This window comes from Chiloscyllium plagiosum, unplaced genomic scaffold, assembly GCF_037043375.1.
Source record: "Chiloscyllium plagiosum isolate Xiang-an unplaced genomic scaffold, Cpla_swu_hap1 HiC_scaffold_10, whole genome shotgun sequence".
Classification (NCBI taxonomy): Eukaryota; Metazoa; Chordata; class Chondrichthyes; order Orectolobiformes; family Hemiscylliidae; genus Chiloscyllium; species Chiloscyllium plagiosum.
The window spans coordinates 61,726,403-61,742,804 of NW_028270148.1; the positions used below are offsets into that span (position 1 = coordinate 61,726,403).

At 40.8% G+C, this 16,402-nt stretch overlaps 2 protein-coding genes across 3 annotated transcripts in view; one reads left to right on the top strand and one right to left on the bottom strand.

Moving 5' to 3' along the window:
• LOC122552874 (uncharacterized) overlaps nt 1–869 on the bottom strand; it is a 101,291-nt gene extending 100,422 nt beyond the window's left edge. Inside the window, exon 1 of one of the 2 annotated variants that reach the window (XM_043695969.2) lies at nt 384–869. In XM_043695969.2, the coding sequence (XP_043551904.2) occupies nt 384–717 (334 nt within the window). In that variant the 5' untranslated portion in view covers nt 718–869. The remainder of the gene's footprint in view (nt 1–383) is intronic. The other variant, XM_043695970.2, reaches the window with a different exon arrangement.
• Nucleotides 870–1,069: 200 nt separating this feature from the next.
• LOC148148967 (uncharacterized) overlaps nt 1,070–16,402 on the top strand; it is a 166,692-nt gene continuing 151,359 nt past the window's right edge. The window contains exon 1 of the mRNA XM_087991390.1: nt 1,070–1,217. The gene's annotated coding sequence lies outside the window, so the exon portion shown is untranslated. The remainder of the gene's footprint in view (nt 1,218–16,402) is intronic.

Consider the following 16,402-nt stretch of genomic DNA (forward strand, 5'->3'; position numbering starts at 1 on the left):
GCCAGTTCTAGTCCCTTTGTTTATCTCGGTTCTTTAAATTTCCCTTTCGAAGTTACTGGATCTGCAACCACCGCCCTTTCAACAGGGCTATCGAAGATCGTGACTCACTGGCTTCATTCTGATTTTACCAGTCACTTAAAACTTCGCCATTTAAACACAAATCGCAATTAAAAACACAATACAACGAACTGCTTCATCGCTGTGGCGGAAAGTGCGGGACGTGTTAACTTACTTTCAGATGTAAATTCTAGTTAAAAATGTAAGAATGTCGAACTAAAAGTGGGGCGACGTTGTGGAGCCTCATGCTCTCTGGTTGAGTTGGTTACCACTGTATCTTGTTATAATGAGCCGTGGTGAGTGAAGTTGGTAGTTCTAAAACTTACCGGCAGACTCTGGACAAGTCTTGGCGGACACTGTGGATGTAGCAGGCGCCGTCTCTGAGGTGGAGTCCGGTTCTGGTCGGCTTCTGGGGGGCAGAAGTGGAGGAATCTGGGTATCCTCATCGCCGATGTTAGTGCTCTCTGCCAGCTCGAAGCCGCTGGGAGCCGGAGGTACAGGGACCGAAGGTACAAATCTGGGTGCGTCGCCAGCCCCAGGCTTGAGAGGATCCAAATCATCCAGCATTTCCTCCATACCTTCGGCGGTACGATCGTCAACAACGTCGTCTAAACGAGCCGAGGACGAGACAGAAGGAGACTGCCATTCGGGATCTGTCATGGTTCTGACTTAGTTATTTTGAAATCTTCAGCCTTTATTTTAAAAACAAATTTAACTGTTCGCCTTCACCTACCTAATTGACTTAAAACGCTAAAGCGTCGCTGATGCCTGTTCGAAAGGTTGAGAAGTGCGCCACCAGACAGAGGCGGGTATAATTGAGTAAAAAGGCAGGAGACCACCCCTCCCTGCCCACTCCCCTTGTGCGGTGATTATAATAATAGAAAATGGCGTCGCCGTGATTCATAGAAACCTGGTGCCGCCGGCTCCGGAGACCAGCCCAACCTAGAGGAGGTGAATGAACTGAATGATGTTGTGTTCAGCCAATCAACAAAGCGGACGACGGTCAAACTCGGCGCCGGTGGATCAGTCTGGACCAATGAAAATAAAGGGGTTTGAGGTTATAATCTGATTGGTTAGACGAGCCAATGTTGTCCACTCAGTTTTATCCTGCGCCATAATTGAAGAGGATTATTTTGTTCCGCAGTTCAAGGTGCAAAAAGGTTAGGAAATTATAATAATGAATGCAAATCACTCAAGAAAATGTGTAGTCCATTGAGGGGTTTGGAAATATCACGTCTATCTTAAGAAAAAAAATGTATATTTCTTAAGAAACTATGTTTTTAAGTTTTAAACTCTTATCACATTTGTAGTGATTTTATTTTGCAGGAACGGAATGTGAAAATAGTTATTTTACGTCCCAGTGAGAATTAAGGCCTTATAAATTGCTGACAAATTACTGGAGAGGGTGGGTAGCTACTTGGACTTCAATGCACGTAATTGTGAGGTCATGCACTGGGGGGGGGGGGGAAATGAGGAGACAACGTATGATGAAGTTCCGACACATAAAGGAGTACAAAATCAGTGATAGAACAATTTGAGATAACATTTAATAAAGCATGCAGTGTTTTATAAGGCATTTAATACCTGAAAGGGATAATTAATATCACGATAAGGTGCACCATCAGGACGTAAAGTACTGTGCCTCATTTCTGTGTCCAATGAGTTACACAATAATCTTTGTTAGTGCTGGTAGATTAAGTTAATCTTTAAGTGGAACCTGCCTCACACAAGATACAATCATGTATCTCAAATGTAATGTAACCAGCTACTAAGTAATATACATTTTTATTTTAAAAATTGTTCATCAAGATTGAGCCTGTTTTACTGAAGAGTGCATCCTTCTCTCCTTAGTATCAATAGCATGGACTGATGCCAGCAAAAAGGATTGGTGATAGTGAAACTACCCAAAACGTCCTAGCTGTTTCCATCAGCAAAAAACATATGGGATATGGTTCCTAGTCTTTATTAATAGAAAATTGTAATTGTAATATGCAGTACAAGAGTAAGGAGGTTATTGGGTCCAAAGCCGGGTGCTGCACTTTGAGAAGAAGAGAGTAATAGACGGAGTACAGAAGATGTTTATGAGAATGGTTCAAGGGAGAAGTCAGGACCATTCTCTTTGGAGAAGTAAATGCTGGTGTGCATTAGTTATTCAAAAGAATGATTATTGGAAAAGGAACAATATGAAGGATGACAGGGAAGGCAGGAGAATGTGCTTTGGTGAGATTTCCATTTGGAGAGGCAACAGAGACATGATGGGCTAAATGGCCTCCTGTACTATAATTATTCTGTAAAAGTCTAATTTGTAAACAACTAAAAGAATGTTTTGTGAAGGTGCAGAGGGACCTCTGGCAATTTGTAAGAATATAACCTTGGGTGATTGTGTGGAGTTTACACATTCCCCATGTCTGCATGGATTTCCTCTGAGTGCTTTGGTTTCTTCCAACCGTCCAAAAGTGCAGGCTAGATCGATTGGCCAAGGCAAATTGCCCCATAGTGTCCAGGTATATGCAGGTTAGGTGGATTAGCATGTGGTAAATGTGGTGTTATACGGAGAGGGTGGAGGATCTAGTCCCAATCTAGTCCCACCTGCCAGCATCCGGCCCATATCCCTCCAAACCCTTCCTATTCATATACCCATCCAAATGACTTTTAAATGTTGCAATTGTACCGGCCTCCACCACTTCCTCTGGCAGCTCATTCCATATACGTACAACCCTCTGCGTGAAAACATTGCCCCTTAGGTCCCTTTTATATCTTTCCCCTCTCACCGTAAACCTATGTCTTCTAGTTCTGGACTCTCTGACCCCAGGGAAAAGACTTTGTCTATTTATCCTATCCATACCCCTCATAATTTTGTAAACCTCTATAAGGTCACCTCTCAGCCTCCGACGCTCCAGAGAAAACAGCCCCAGCTTGTTCAGCCTTTCCCCGTAGCTTAAATCCTCCAAACCTGGCAACATTCTTATAAATCTTTTCTGAACCCTTTCAAGTTTCACAACATCTTTCCTTAGGACCTTACCATTAAGTGTATAAGTCCTGCTAAGATTTGCTTTCCCAAAATGCAACACCTCGCATTTATCTAAATTAAACTCCATCCAACACTTCTCGGCCCATTGGCCCATCTGGTCAAGATCCTGTTGTAATCTGAGGTAACCCTCTTCGCTGTCCACTACACCTCCAATTTTGGTGTCATCTGCAAATTTACTAACTATACCTCTTATGCTTGCATCCAAATCATTTATATAAATGACAAGAAGTAGAGGACCCAGAACCAATCCTTGTGGCCTCCAGTCTGAAAAACAACCCTCCACCACTACCCTTGGTCTTCTACCTTTGAGCCAGTTCTGTATCCAATTGGTGAGTTCTCCCTTTATTCCGTGAGATCTAACCTTGCTAACCAGTCTCCCATGGGGAACCTTGTCGAATGCTTTACTGAAGTTCATATAGATCACATCTACCGCTCTGCTGTCGTCAATCCTCATTGTTACTTCTTCAAAAAACTCAATCAAGTTTGTGAGACATGATTTCCCATGCACAAAGCCATGTTGACTATCCCTAATCAGATCTTGCCTTTCCAAATACATGTACATCCTGTCCCTCAGGATTCCCTCCAACAACTTGCCCACCACCGACGTCAGGCTCACTGGTCTATAGTTCCCTGGTTTGTCCTTACCACCCTTCTTAAATAGTGGCATCACATTAGCCAACCTCCAGTCTTCTGGCACCTCACTTGTGACTATCGATGATACAAATATCTCAGCAAGAGGCCCAGCAATCACTTCTCTAGCTTCCCACAGAGTTCTAGGGTACACCTGATCAGGGGATTTATCCATCTTTTTGCATTTCAAGACATCCAGCACTTCCTCCTCTGTAATATGGACATTTTGCAAGGTGTCACCATCTATTTCGCTACTTTCTAAATCTTCCATATCCTTTTCCACAGTAAATACTGATGCAAAATACTCATTTAGTATCTCCCCCATTTTCTGCAGCTTCACACAAAGACCGCCTTGCTGATCTTTGAGGGGCCCTATTCTCTCCGTAGTTATCCTTTTGTCATAGAGTTATAGAGATGTAAAAACCCTTTGGATTCTCCTGAACTCTATTTGCCAAAGCTGTAAGTGTTATGATCTGACAAGCCAGAGAGACATGTGAAAAACTTCATAGTCTCAAACCTCAGTAGTACAGAGCTACATAGAGTCATAGAGTTATACAGCATGGAAACAGACCCTTCAGTCCATGCCGACCAGATATCCAGTCCCACCTGCCAGCACCCGGCCCATATCACTCCAAATCCTTCCTATTCATATATCCATCCAGATGCCTTTTAAATGTTGCTAATGTACTAGGTTCCACCACTTCCTCTGGTAGCTCATTCCGTACACTTACTACCCTCTGTGTGAAAGTGTTGCCTCTTGGGTCTCTTTTATATCTTTCCCCCCTCACCCTAAACCTATGCCCTCTAGTTCTGGACTTCCCCACTCCAGGGAAAAGACTTTGCCTATTTATCCTATCCATGCCCCTCATGACTTTATAAACGTCTATAAGGTCATCCCTTAGCCTCTGATGTTCCAGGGAAAACAGCCCTATCCTATTCAATCTCTCCCTATAGCTCACATGCTTCTTTTAATGTTCTGTTTATTATGGACCAGCTGGCTGGAAGTCCACTGTTTGCTTGATTCAAGACCCCTGATTGACTGAGAAAAATGTTTGTTTTACAGTATTGCTTGCAATAAAGGCTGTGTTCTTATTTTTGATCAGCTTAGGATATGACATATTTCTGAGGCAGGAAGCTTAAATGGGAAATATAGGGTTTTCAGCAACCGCATGCACCTGCAACTGCTGCACAGTGGCAACATCCTGCTAATAAGATGCTCATTGAAGGATGACAACATTCTAATTTACCCCTCCATTAAAGAGACAGGATAGTGAACATACAGCCTGGTGAAAGATCCTCAGTTCTGTGAATATCCAATCTAATATCATTATTCACATCAATCCCTTTCCACCCCTAATGTTCTGTAGAATGTTACCATCTTACTGTTGCAATGACTGAGCATCCTCAGTGAGTTTCCACTACTATGATCTACACATTATACACAGAAACATGTTGTCATTATCCCCCCACTAAGAAATGCAAAGAGTCAGCTTTCGAGTTTGCACCTCGAAAGTTGAAAATACCTATCCTGGCTATTTACACCCCAGCTAGGGAAAAAAAAAGCTTTGCTTCCTGCAGTCTGTAGATTCCAGTCACTTCCCTGCAGCATGCCCATTAACTGCTTGTTAAAAACATGGCTGTTTCCAATATCCCTCTGGTGATCTGATTGGACAAGTGTGTATTTCTGAATGCTACCTCTGGAACTTTGACTGCATTGCCCAAATGCTACATTTGCTGGGTCTTGAGAAAGAGTGGAGATACACGCATTGCTGTTGCTGTGATACAATCAAAGGTGCCCTGCTGGAAGAACAGTATCGTCTTGTAATGGTGGAGATGTTCCACTGCTTTTACTTCAGCCAACCATGTAAGCACCTCGCAGGATATGAAATCAATGTAAACATTAGAACAGTGCAATTGAATATATATATTTACATGTGTCAATTGCATATACATTGAGTGGTGAAATGTTTATGCCATTAAAGTGCCCTCAAATTTTTATTCTTCCCTTTCTCTGCTTCCTACTTCCTATTGATACAGCCCTGACATTCACAATGGGGTGAAAAGAGCTGGCTGAGTTGTGTGTACTCATGAACTTGAAGAATTTGACAGGCATCCTCAAGAAGCTCAGAGCCGCGTCCTACTGAAAATCTCCTACAGAGATGCAGGTGTACCTTCCTTGGCCTGTGCTGTCATTGGCAATGTGGTCACTGGCAAAGGGCAGAACTCTTCTTGTCATGAGATGAAGCTCCTGGAATGCCCAGCTGTCTCCCCATCTTGTGGGTGCCTGCTGGCACCATCCTGTCCCCTTAAAAGGACAGGAAACCTGGAGTGAGATTTAGGTGCCTCATCCTGCCATCATCTTGTCATTGATAGTAAATACCCAAAGATAGTGAAAGTCCAAACAAATTTTCAGCAGCCACTGAACATTCTGCTGTAAATGTATCAAAGCGCCTGCCACCTTTTCCATGGAGGAAGCCCCTTGCTCACCTGCCAAAGCAAGTACAGTCGACAGACAGTGGATGAACTCCTTCATATTCATCCCAGCCTAGTGTGGCCCTTTAGCATCACTACCTGACATTTTCTGCTTATCCCGTCAGGTTGAACATGCTGGTTATGGCCAAGTACTCAAGCAAATTTTCTGCATGGAATCAGCAAGTGCCAGCTCCCTGGAATGCACCAACAGTCATGATAGATGTTAAATACATCAATAGTCAAGGCTAGATGTTACAAAAATACAAAACCAAAGGCTCTTTATCTGAATATTTGCAGGATTCATAATTTTAAAAAATGTGATGGCACACATTGAAATAAATAAATATCATCTGATAGGCATTACAGAGAGTGGTTGCAGGATGACAAGGATTGGGTCCAAAATGTTGAGAATTTTAAAGCTTTCAAGAAGAATAGGAAACTCAGCAAAGGTGGAAGGATAGCACTTAGTCAAAGATAGCACTGGTGTAATAGTGAGAGATGACTTTTGTCAGAAGCTCAGAGTGCAGAATCAGTTTGGATGGAAATGGGGAATAGTAGGAAAAATAAGTAATTACTGGAAGTAGTTTTCAGTTTCCCTAATCTGACTAAAAGGTATCCAAGAAGAAAAATCTTGTGTGTTTATAATCATCATGGATGACTTTAGTCTATACTTAAAATTGACAAATCAGATTGGCAATAATAATTTGGATGAAGAGTTCAGAGAATGCTTTTATGATAATTTCTTAGAGCAACCCATTCTGAAATCAACAAGAAAAAATGTTATACTGGACTTGGTACTGAGAGGATTAATTAATTATCTCAAAAGAAAGGCTTCTTTAGGTAGCAGTGAAACCATATGATTGAAATTTATGCCCAGGTTGAAAAGGAAAAGAATATGCCTTTTGTTTTCCTGTTAATATCTTGAGGACTTCAATCAGCTAGTTCTTTAGCCTTACAAATTCTAGAGAAAACAGGCCTAATTTATATAGTGTCTCCTTATAACTTAACCCCTAAAGTTCAGGTATCATTCTTGTAAACCTATGTTGTATTCTCTCCAAAGCCAATGTACCCTTCATTTGGTGTGGTGCCCAGACCTGCTCACTGTATTCCAGTTGAAGTCTAAACAGGATTTGGTATATATGCAGCATAATTTCTGTATCCTAAAACTCCAGTCCTCCAAATATAAATGCTGGCATTCCATATGTTTTCTTCATTATTTTCTGCACCTGTTCATTGTATTTTAAAGGTCTACGAAACTGAAGCCTCAAGTCTTTCTGAACATCCATTATATTTAAATACATCTAGAAAGTATTCTGATCTATTCTTCTTTAATCCAAAATGAATAACTCATACTTGCTTACGTTGAACTCCAGCTGCCACGATTTTATCCATTCATACAGTCTATCAATAGCCCTTTGTAATTTTATGCTATTCTCTACATGTCTACAAATGTCGCCTAACTTTGTGTCATCAGCAAATTCGGATGTCTACACCATTACTCAATTCATTAGTAAATAATGTGAATAATTGAGGTCCGAACACAGATCCTTGTGGGATACCATTGGACACATTCTGCGAATTTGAGTGCCTATCCATTATCCCTACTTTCTTTCCCCTGCCATTAGACCAATTCCCCAGCCATATCAGTAATTTACACTCAATTCCATGGATTTCTGACTTAGATAACACACTCTTATGTGGGACTTTATCAAATGCCTTGTGGAAGTCCTTATAAACAACAACCACATAGACATTCCCTGTTCACTACCGCAGTCACCTCTTAAAAAATTTGGTGAAGTTTGTCAAACATTACCTATCTGTCACAAATCCATGCTGGCTCTCCCTGATTAACTGAAAATTTTCAAGGTGTTCAGTTCCATATCCTTGATTATGGGCTCCAACAATTTCCCCACGAATGACTTTAGGCTAGCTGATCTGTAATAACATGGTTTTCCTCTTTTACCCTTCTTAAAAGGTATATGCAATTTTCCATTCCAGAGGGGTGACGCCTATATCTAGGGGAAACTGAAAGATTATAGTTAGGGCATCTACAATGTGTTTCCCAACTTCCTTTAGCCTCACCTGGAAAACATTAACACCCAGTGATTTGTCACTCTTTAATTCCATTAACTTCCTCTTTATCTATGTTTTATTTACATTAATTTGTATTCAGTCCCTGTTTCCGATTTAGTATAAATTTCTTCAGGACTATTGGCAAGTTTTCCTACTTTTCTACTTAAATACTGAAGCAAATTAATTATTCAACACGTCTGCCATTTCCTCATAGTCATTGACAATATCCCCACTCTGAGTCTTCAGTAGGCCAACATTGCTCCTGACCGCCCACTTTCCATTTATGTTACTATAACATTCTTTCTTATTGATTTTGATGTCACTTGCAAGTTTCTTTTCATAATCCCTTTCAGTAGAAGCTGCTTTGTGGCTCGTCATTGTATCTCTCCCATTCAGCAGCATCTTTTTTTTTGCATTTTTGTAAGCTCTTTTAGTTCTATGCTATCCATTATTTCTTTAGTTATTCATGCCCATCACTTTTTTTCTAAGTGATGGAGCTTTTCTCTTTGAGGGGTATAAGTGGCAGGTCAGATGATTGATCAGAATAAAAAGAATGGCTGAGAATGATTTAAAAGGTTCACCAGGAGAAAGAAATTAGAATAGCTACAATTGAAATACCAGACGTTTCCACAAGTATCTAAAAGGAAAAAGAGTAAGTAAAGTGAGTGTTGATCCTCTTAGACAGTGAGTCAATAGTAGGGGTCAAAAGTCAGGTCTCACAGAGATATGTGGTAGGGCCTCAACTTAGTACAATTTAAGTTAGTGGCTTACTTGAAGGCAAGTAAAGGGGCGTGGTTGCTAAATTTGCAGACGGCACAAGGTAGTTAGGAAAGTATGTTGTGAAGAGGGTTGCAGACCAACATAAATAGGTGGGCAAAAGCCTGGCAGTTCACTTTAGCAGAAAGAATTAAAATGTAGCTAATTACTTAGATGGAGAATGACTGCAGAATTCCAAGGTGAAGAGGGATCTAGGTATAGAATGTTAAAACATAGGTACAGCAAGTAATTTTTAAAAAGGACAATGGAATGCTCTCCATTTTTCTGACAGACAGTGAACATAAAAGTAAGAATGCTCTACTTCATTTATACAGGGCATTGATAAGATCATACTTTGAATACTGTTTGTAGTTTTATTGAAGAAGTCCTTATTGAAGAAAGATTATAAATGTATTAAAGGTGGCTCAGACAAGGTTTTCTATATTGATACCTGGAAAGAGTGGGCTGTTTTATGAGGAAAGGTTAGAGAGACTGTGTTTGTTTCCATTGGAGTTTAGAAGAATGAGAGATGTCTAGATTAAAGTGTATAATATCCTGAACAAGCTAGGCATGGAAAAAACATTTCCTTCTGAGTGATTCTAGATCCAGGAACACTTTTAAAATTAGGTGTCGCCCTTTTAGGACAGAGATGAAAATTCTTTTGGATGGAGGCAGAGTCATTGACTATTTTTAAGTCAGACATAGCTAGATTATTGTTAGGCAAGGAAATCAAGGATTATGGGACAGAAGGCAATTGGATTTGAAACACAAACAGAACATCCACTATTTTATATGATAGCAGAACTGTTTGAGGGGCTGATCACCTGTTTCTGCACCTAATTCATAAGTTCATATGCAACATTGAGTGTCAGAGATCTCAGGCATTTTTGTCTTTCAGTGGTTGCAGACATGTGTTAGAGATGTGCTCACTAGATTGTGTTTCTGAATATAATCTGAACATAATTTTGCCCTGATAATGGGCTTCCTGGATGCATATGTATCAAAACATTTACAGGATGTATCCCATTATGAACTCTTGTAACAACCAAAATAGGATCTTGTCCTAAAGTGACAGTATCAGCCCAGAAAAGGGACATTAGCACAAGAGGTTACATCAAGTTTGACTATACATAGAGTTGATCTTGCAGGAGATAAAGCATTCATTAGTCACCACAAGGTCTGAACACCAGAAAAAGTTGTGCACAGAAAAGGATAAAAAGTGTCTTATTTCTTTGCATCCGTTTGGTGCACAGAGTAGGACTATATGACCGGAGTGGAATAGGATAAGAAAATAGCCTTGAGCACACAACTGTGTATGAGATATACATGCTTGCAGTTCTCCATGCACATGTACAAACTGTGCAGTTAAAGAGTCATAGAGATATACAATAGAAACAGACCTTCCGGTCCAAGTCGTCCATGCTCACCAGATATCCTAAATTAATCTAGTCCCATTTGCCAGCACTTGGCCCATATCCCTCTAAACCCTTCCTATTCATATACCTATCCAGATGCCTTTTAAATGTTGTAATCGTACCAACCTCCACCATTTCCTCGAGCTGCTCATTCCATACACACCCACCCTTTGCGTGAAAAAGTTGCCCCGTGGGTCTCTTTTAAATCTTTCCCCCTCGACTTAAACCTATGCCCTCTAGTTCTGAACTCCCACCCCAGGGAAAAGACCTTTTCTATTTACCCTATCCATGCCATGCATGATTTTATAAACCTCTATAAGGTCACCCCTCAGCCACCAATGCTCTAGAGAAAACAGCCCCAGCCTATTCAGCCTTTCCCTATAGCTCAAACCCTCCAATCCTGACAACATCGTTGTAAATCTTTTCTGAACCCTTTCAACTTTCATAACATCCTTCCTGTAGGAGGGAGACCGGAATTGCATATAATATTCCAAAAGTGGCCTAACCAATGTTCTGTACAGCCGCATCATGACCTCCCAACTCCTATACTCGATGCTCTGACCAATATATAAAAGCATACTACACACCTTCTTCACTATCCTATCTACCTGAGACTCAACTTGCAAGGAACTATGAACCTGCATTTTAAGGTCTCTTTGTTCAGCAAAACTCACCAGGACCTTACCATTAAGCATATAAGTCCTGCCATGATTTGCCTTTCCAAAATGCAGCACCTCACATTTATCTAGATTAAACTCCATCTGCCATGCCTAGGCCCATTGGCCCATCTGATCAAATCCTGTTGTACTCTGAGTTGACTTTCTTCGCTATCCACTACACCTCCAATTTTTGTGTCGTCTGCAAAATGACTAACTATACCTCCTATGTTCACATTCATTTATATAAATGACGAAAAGCAGTGGACCTAGCATCGATCCTAGTGGCACACCCCTTGTGGTGTCTAGTCTGAAAAGCAACCCTCCAACACCACCATCTGTCTTTTACCTTCGAGCTAGTTCTGTATCTAAATGGCTAATTCTCCCTGTATTCCATGTGATCTAACCTTGCTAATTAGTCTACCATGAGGAACCTTGTCAAACACCTTACTAAAGTTCATATAGATCATGTCCATCACTTTGCCCTCATCAATCCTCTTTGTTACACCTTCAAAGAACACAATCATGTTAGTGAATATGATTTCCCACGCACAAAGCCACGTTCGCTATTTCTGTATACAGTACTACAAGAAATGGAGACATGGTCAATTCTTCTATTCCATTCAGATCTGCCTGCAAATTATTTAGTTTGCAATTAAGGTCTCACACACACACATGCACTTATCGCAGTGTTGTTAACATGCTTAGTTCTTCCGATGGTTACATGCAGATTGCTGATATAAATGGCAAAGAGCAACACCCTTGCAGTGTCCACTTCCTGCACACACACTCTGCTATTGGCAATTGTGTTCATTCCATGCAAGTGCGGTTTGCTCTTTATCCAATTTTAAATCTGTTGTTCTATACCGCAAAATGCAACCTTATTTAGAAGCCTTTCTTGCAGCCCTTTACAATTTCTATTTTTTCTATTTCAGTTTCTTAAGATTGGTATCAAAGGACATTTTTCCATCCTAAGGAGCTATTATGTAGGTCATAGAATACAACTCCCAATTAGAGTGCTAGAGATGTACAGCATGGAAACACACCCTTCGGTCCAACTCGTCCACACCGATCAGATATTCCAACCCAATCTAGTCCTACCTGCCAGCACCCGGCCCATATCCCCCCAAACCCTTCCTATTCATATAACCATCCAAATGCCTTTTAAATGTTGCAATTGTACCAGCCTCCACCACTTCCTCTGGCAGCTCATTCTATACACGTACCATCCTCTGTGTGAAAAGGTTGCCCCTTAGGTCTCTTTTATATCTTTCCCCTCTCACCCTAAATCTATGCCCTCCAGTTTTGGAATCCCCAACCCCAGGGAAAAGACTTTGTCTATTTATCCTATCCATGTCCCTCATAATTTTGTAAACCTCTATAAGGTCTCCCCTCAGCTTCCGACACTCCAGAGAAAACAGCCCCAGCCTGTTCAGCTTCTTCCTATAGCTTAAATCCTCCAATCCTGGCAACATCCTTGTGAATGCTTTCAGCAACTTAAGGTTTATGCTGTCAGGGATAGTATCCCAATCCATTTTTAGACCATTACACCCAGATACAACAATACCTGCTATTGCTGCTGCAGTTTGTACCTGCTGTTGCAAGGAGAACTGCTATAATGGTATGCCATGCTCATTAGTGCTGTGTCACTCTCCTATATCCTCTGTAGCATGCCTGCAACCACTCTGTGACATCTGTCATTCAAGGAAACCCAGGCCAACACCTCTTTCTGGTGACCTTTGCTTCTACTTATCCAGAAGAGATGTCGGTATCTTTTCAGTTCTGAACAAATAACCAAAATACTGATTTTTTTTTTCTGGATGTCACCTTTTATTTTGCACTTGCAATATCAAGTACTTTTCAGTTTTCTTATGGTCTGCATATAGAATTTTTAACATATGTCTTAGCGTCCACAATTAAAAGGCCTGTGTTTTCTTCCTCAGATCTTTACTTATTGTCTGCGTTTCTGAGGCATACAAGAAAATCAATCCTTATTACAATTATCCTTATTACAAGCTTGAGTTTTCTTGTTGTTAACACATTTTTCATCTTCACAAAATAACTTCTGGTTATCCCTGTCCTTCTAATTTTTGCATCACATCAGCTATTGTCTGTTACTCTGTCTTAAATAGACAAATAGATAGTGTGACACCACTGACTTTAATCTTCACTCTACACTCTAGTTTCTTCTTATATTCATTTTAACTATCATTGTTTCTGTCTTTTTGGTATTCAATATCCATGTCCTCAGTTTATGCATTTTTATTTGATCTACAATATTTTATAGGGCTCCTCTGATCCTGCAAATAGCACTATTTCATTGGACTTACATTGGCATTTAAGAGTACAAGTGGATGTAAGTAACCTCGGTCCCAGAGGACCATTGAGCTGCTCTCTCATCAAGAGAGATGACTGGTGGTGAGTATAATCTGAAGGTCACTATGCCTCAAGTAAGAAGCAAGGTTGAGAAGGCAGGACTTTCATGGTGGCCTCAGATGGTATGGGAATTGAGCCTATGATATTAGCATGATTCTGCATCTCAAACCAATTCATCCAGCCAACTGAGCTAACCAACCCACCTTGGGTATAGGATGTATCACACATGCTCAACATAGTTTCAGCTGCCAGTGCAGCCAAGAGCAACCAAAAGGTAAGTAAAACATATTTTCTGCAGGTCAAAGAGAAGCAAAAGTACAGACCTCACAAAAATAACCTGGGACCACTTCAGCGCCTTAAGAATGGACTACTAACTTGCAACATTTTTTTACTGATCCCAGAAAATAATCAGAATTACAATATGTTGGCGACTTTGAATTTTTGCACCATTCTGCAAAATAATTATTTCTACCAGCAGTTCAGATATTCTAATTTATTGAGGCAACAAGCTTTCTAAATGGACTAGGCCTCCCGTAAGAGTGATTGAACAGTTGGTTGGGCACCTCAGTATCCCACTGCTTGAATCTAAGGAAGTTAGGAGAAATTTATTTATTTAAAAAATACATATATTTCATTGAATAGTTGAGGTAAATTGCATTGATGTATTTAAGTTAGATAATTACAAAAGGGGAAAGGAAATGCTGATAGATAATCAACCTGTTCAGACACACATCTGGAGCAGCTGGATCTTGACCTCAGGCCTCCTTGTCCAGAGTAGGAACATATCATTGTGCCACAAGAGTCCACTTTTAAAGGTCTGCCCAGTCACACAAAGGGAACTCGAGAGAGGTAGAGACTTAGGAATGGGACTCAAGGAGACAGGAAGGCAGGTTGACCTCAGGAAACTGAAAATTTGCAAACAAGAGGAGATTGGGAGCAACAAAGGGATTTGAGATTGGGGCTCAAACATTTGAGCAGGGGCATGGCAATGATGACCAGCATTTTCTGCAGGTTACGAAGCAGCAGCAACAACACCATGGTAGGTAGTAATGGCAAGACTGAAGATGAGCCACTAAGAGGTAAATGAAACCTGGAGTTTTTCCTGTGGGCAAAGAACAAAAGGTATTTTCATTGATGGGAGATTGAGGAACTCCAGGAAATGAGCTCAAGAATTTTCAAAGGAAGGACCAACAGGAAATGGAAGAAAAAGATACTTTGCCAGTAAGCCATATGGTCCTTCACTGCATGTGGTTATTAAGGGATAGGGATTATATTAAATTTTTTTTAAAAAGGGGGACTAATACTTTAAAAATGAAAATGTAAAAGATCACAGGGAATTGAGTTTCAGTATTGGGGATCAAATGACCTCATATGCTGCTGTATAATTCTATGTTTTATTGTGATTAAACCAAGGGCTTGGTTAGAACTGTTGGTGTTGTGCTGTGTTTAGGACAATGTGAGTTATGAAACGAGCCCAAATATTGAACCTGCTATTCTTTGTGCAATCTTTTGGTTTGGTTCCCAGTTTGGGGTTGTCATTCTCATCAATATTCAGCTTCTTTTATTAAACATGCTAAGCAAGCTGAATATCAAGAATCCTCAAGATGGAAGTCATGGTTGATGGTAGTCCCAGTCAAGTCAAGGGAAATAGTCTTCTCACAGAGGGTGTTAGCACAGTGGGTCAAGACCAAACTCTGATACCGGTCCAGGGGCTTGGATACAGTCAATCAGCTACTCAGGGTGATCAGAGTCAGGATGGTCTCTACATAAGGAGTGAGGAGCCAAATGAAGGGTATCACAAATCCTGTTTATACTCTTTTTACCCTATTGTGAGCTGTTTTCCTCCCAGAATGAGGGAGAGGCAGGTATTACAGGAGATGAAAGTGGGTGATATGGGTATTGGTGCAGTTGGGAAAGTGTCCCAAGTTAGTGAGTAGACAGCATGGAGGGCATGCAGTGTTCATACTGTCAGAGTTGGGGTAGGTGAGAGTGAGTGGGAAAGATATTGCACGCAATAGAAAGTGCGGTAAAGCCTGGGCCTTTGTGGGAGCTCGGTACAGTGGCAAATTCAAGACCAAGCTGACATGACATGGTGTTGTGGCCTCTCCACTGCTGGTCCTGCGACTGCACCTTCCCATTCAGCAGGATCTCCAAGTCCCTGCTGACAAACTGGGGCACAAATTCATCCCTATTTGCCACGTTCAGAGCTAATGTCAGAAACCATGCATGTCAACTCAGGACTGGTATGTGCTTGTCTAGGTGCTCAACATGCCTTTAAAGATTTTGCAGACACTGAATAAGCTGATCATTTGGTGGCTATCCAGTGAGTGGCGAGTTGTGTAGTAATGTGTGATAAGCTGGGCATAACCTCACACATGAGAGACATCGAGTGGAGGCACATTTGGTTAAATGTAGTGAGAGATGTCGCTGGGTCTCATGGCAAGAGTGTCTCCAAAAACTTGAAACTATAAAAATGCTCAATTAAGATTTTACTTGAATTTTGTCGATACTATTTAAATCAATTTATGCACAGTATTCATCGCATGGAACCTAAGTCTCAGTAATGCATTTTTGCTTTTTGAATGTAACATTACAAGAGATGTTTAGTTTGGGCACTGAATTGACACAATTTTGGTAATGACTCTGCAGTGCCTGGCTTTTGCCGCAGTCAGGTTCCTTGAATTACTTACAAATTCAGGCCTTGTTAACATTTTCTTGGCAAAACAGGCTGCCAATAGTGGAAAGGTTCTCCAAGTTCCCGAATATAACATCATGCAGTGATAACTAAAAACATGCATACATCAAATTAGTTCATCATAATTAATGTTGCCATTAATACTTCAAACTTCAACATAAACAAATATGGTCCAGAATGCCACTGCTAGAAAAGTCTATGTCGTCGTATTTGAGGAATGATGTCATGCTAAAAGCTATGC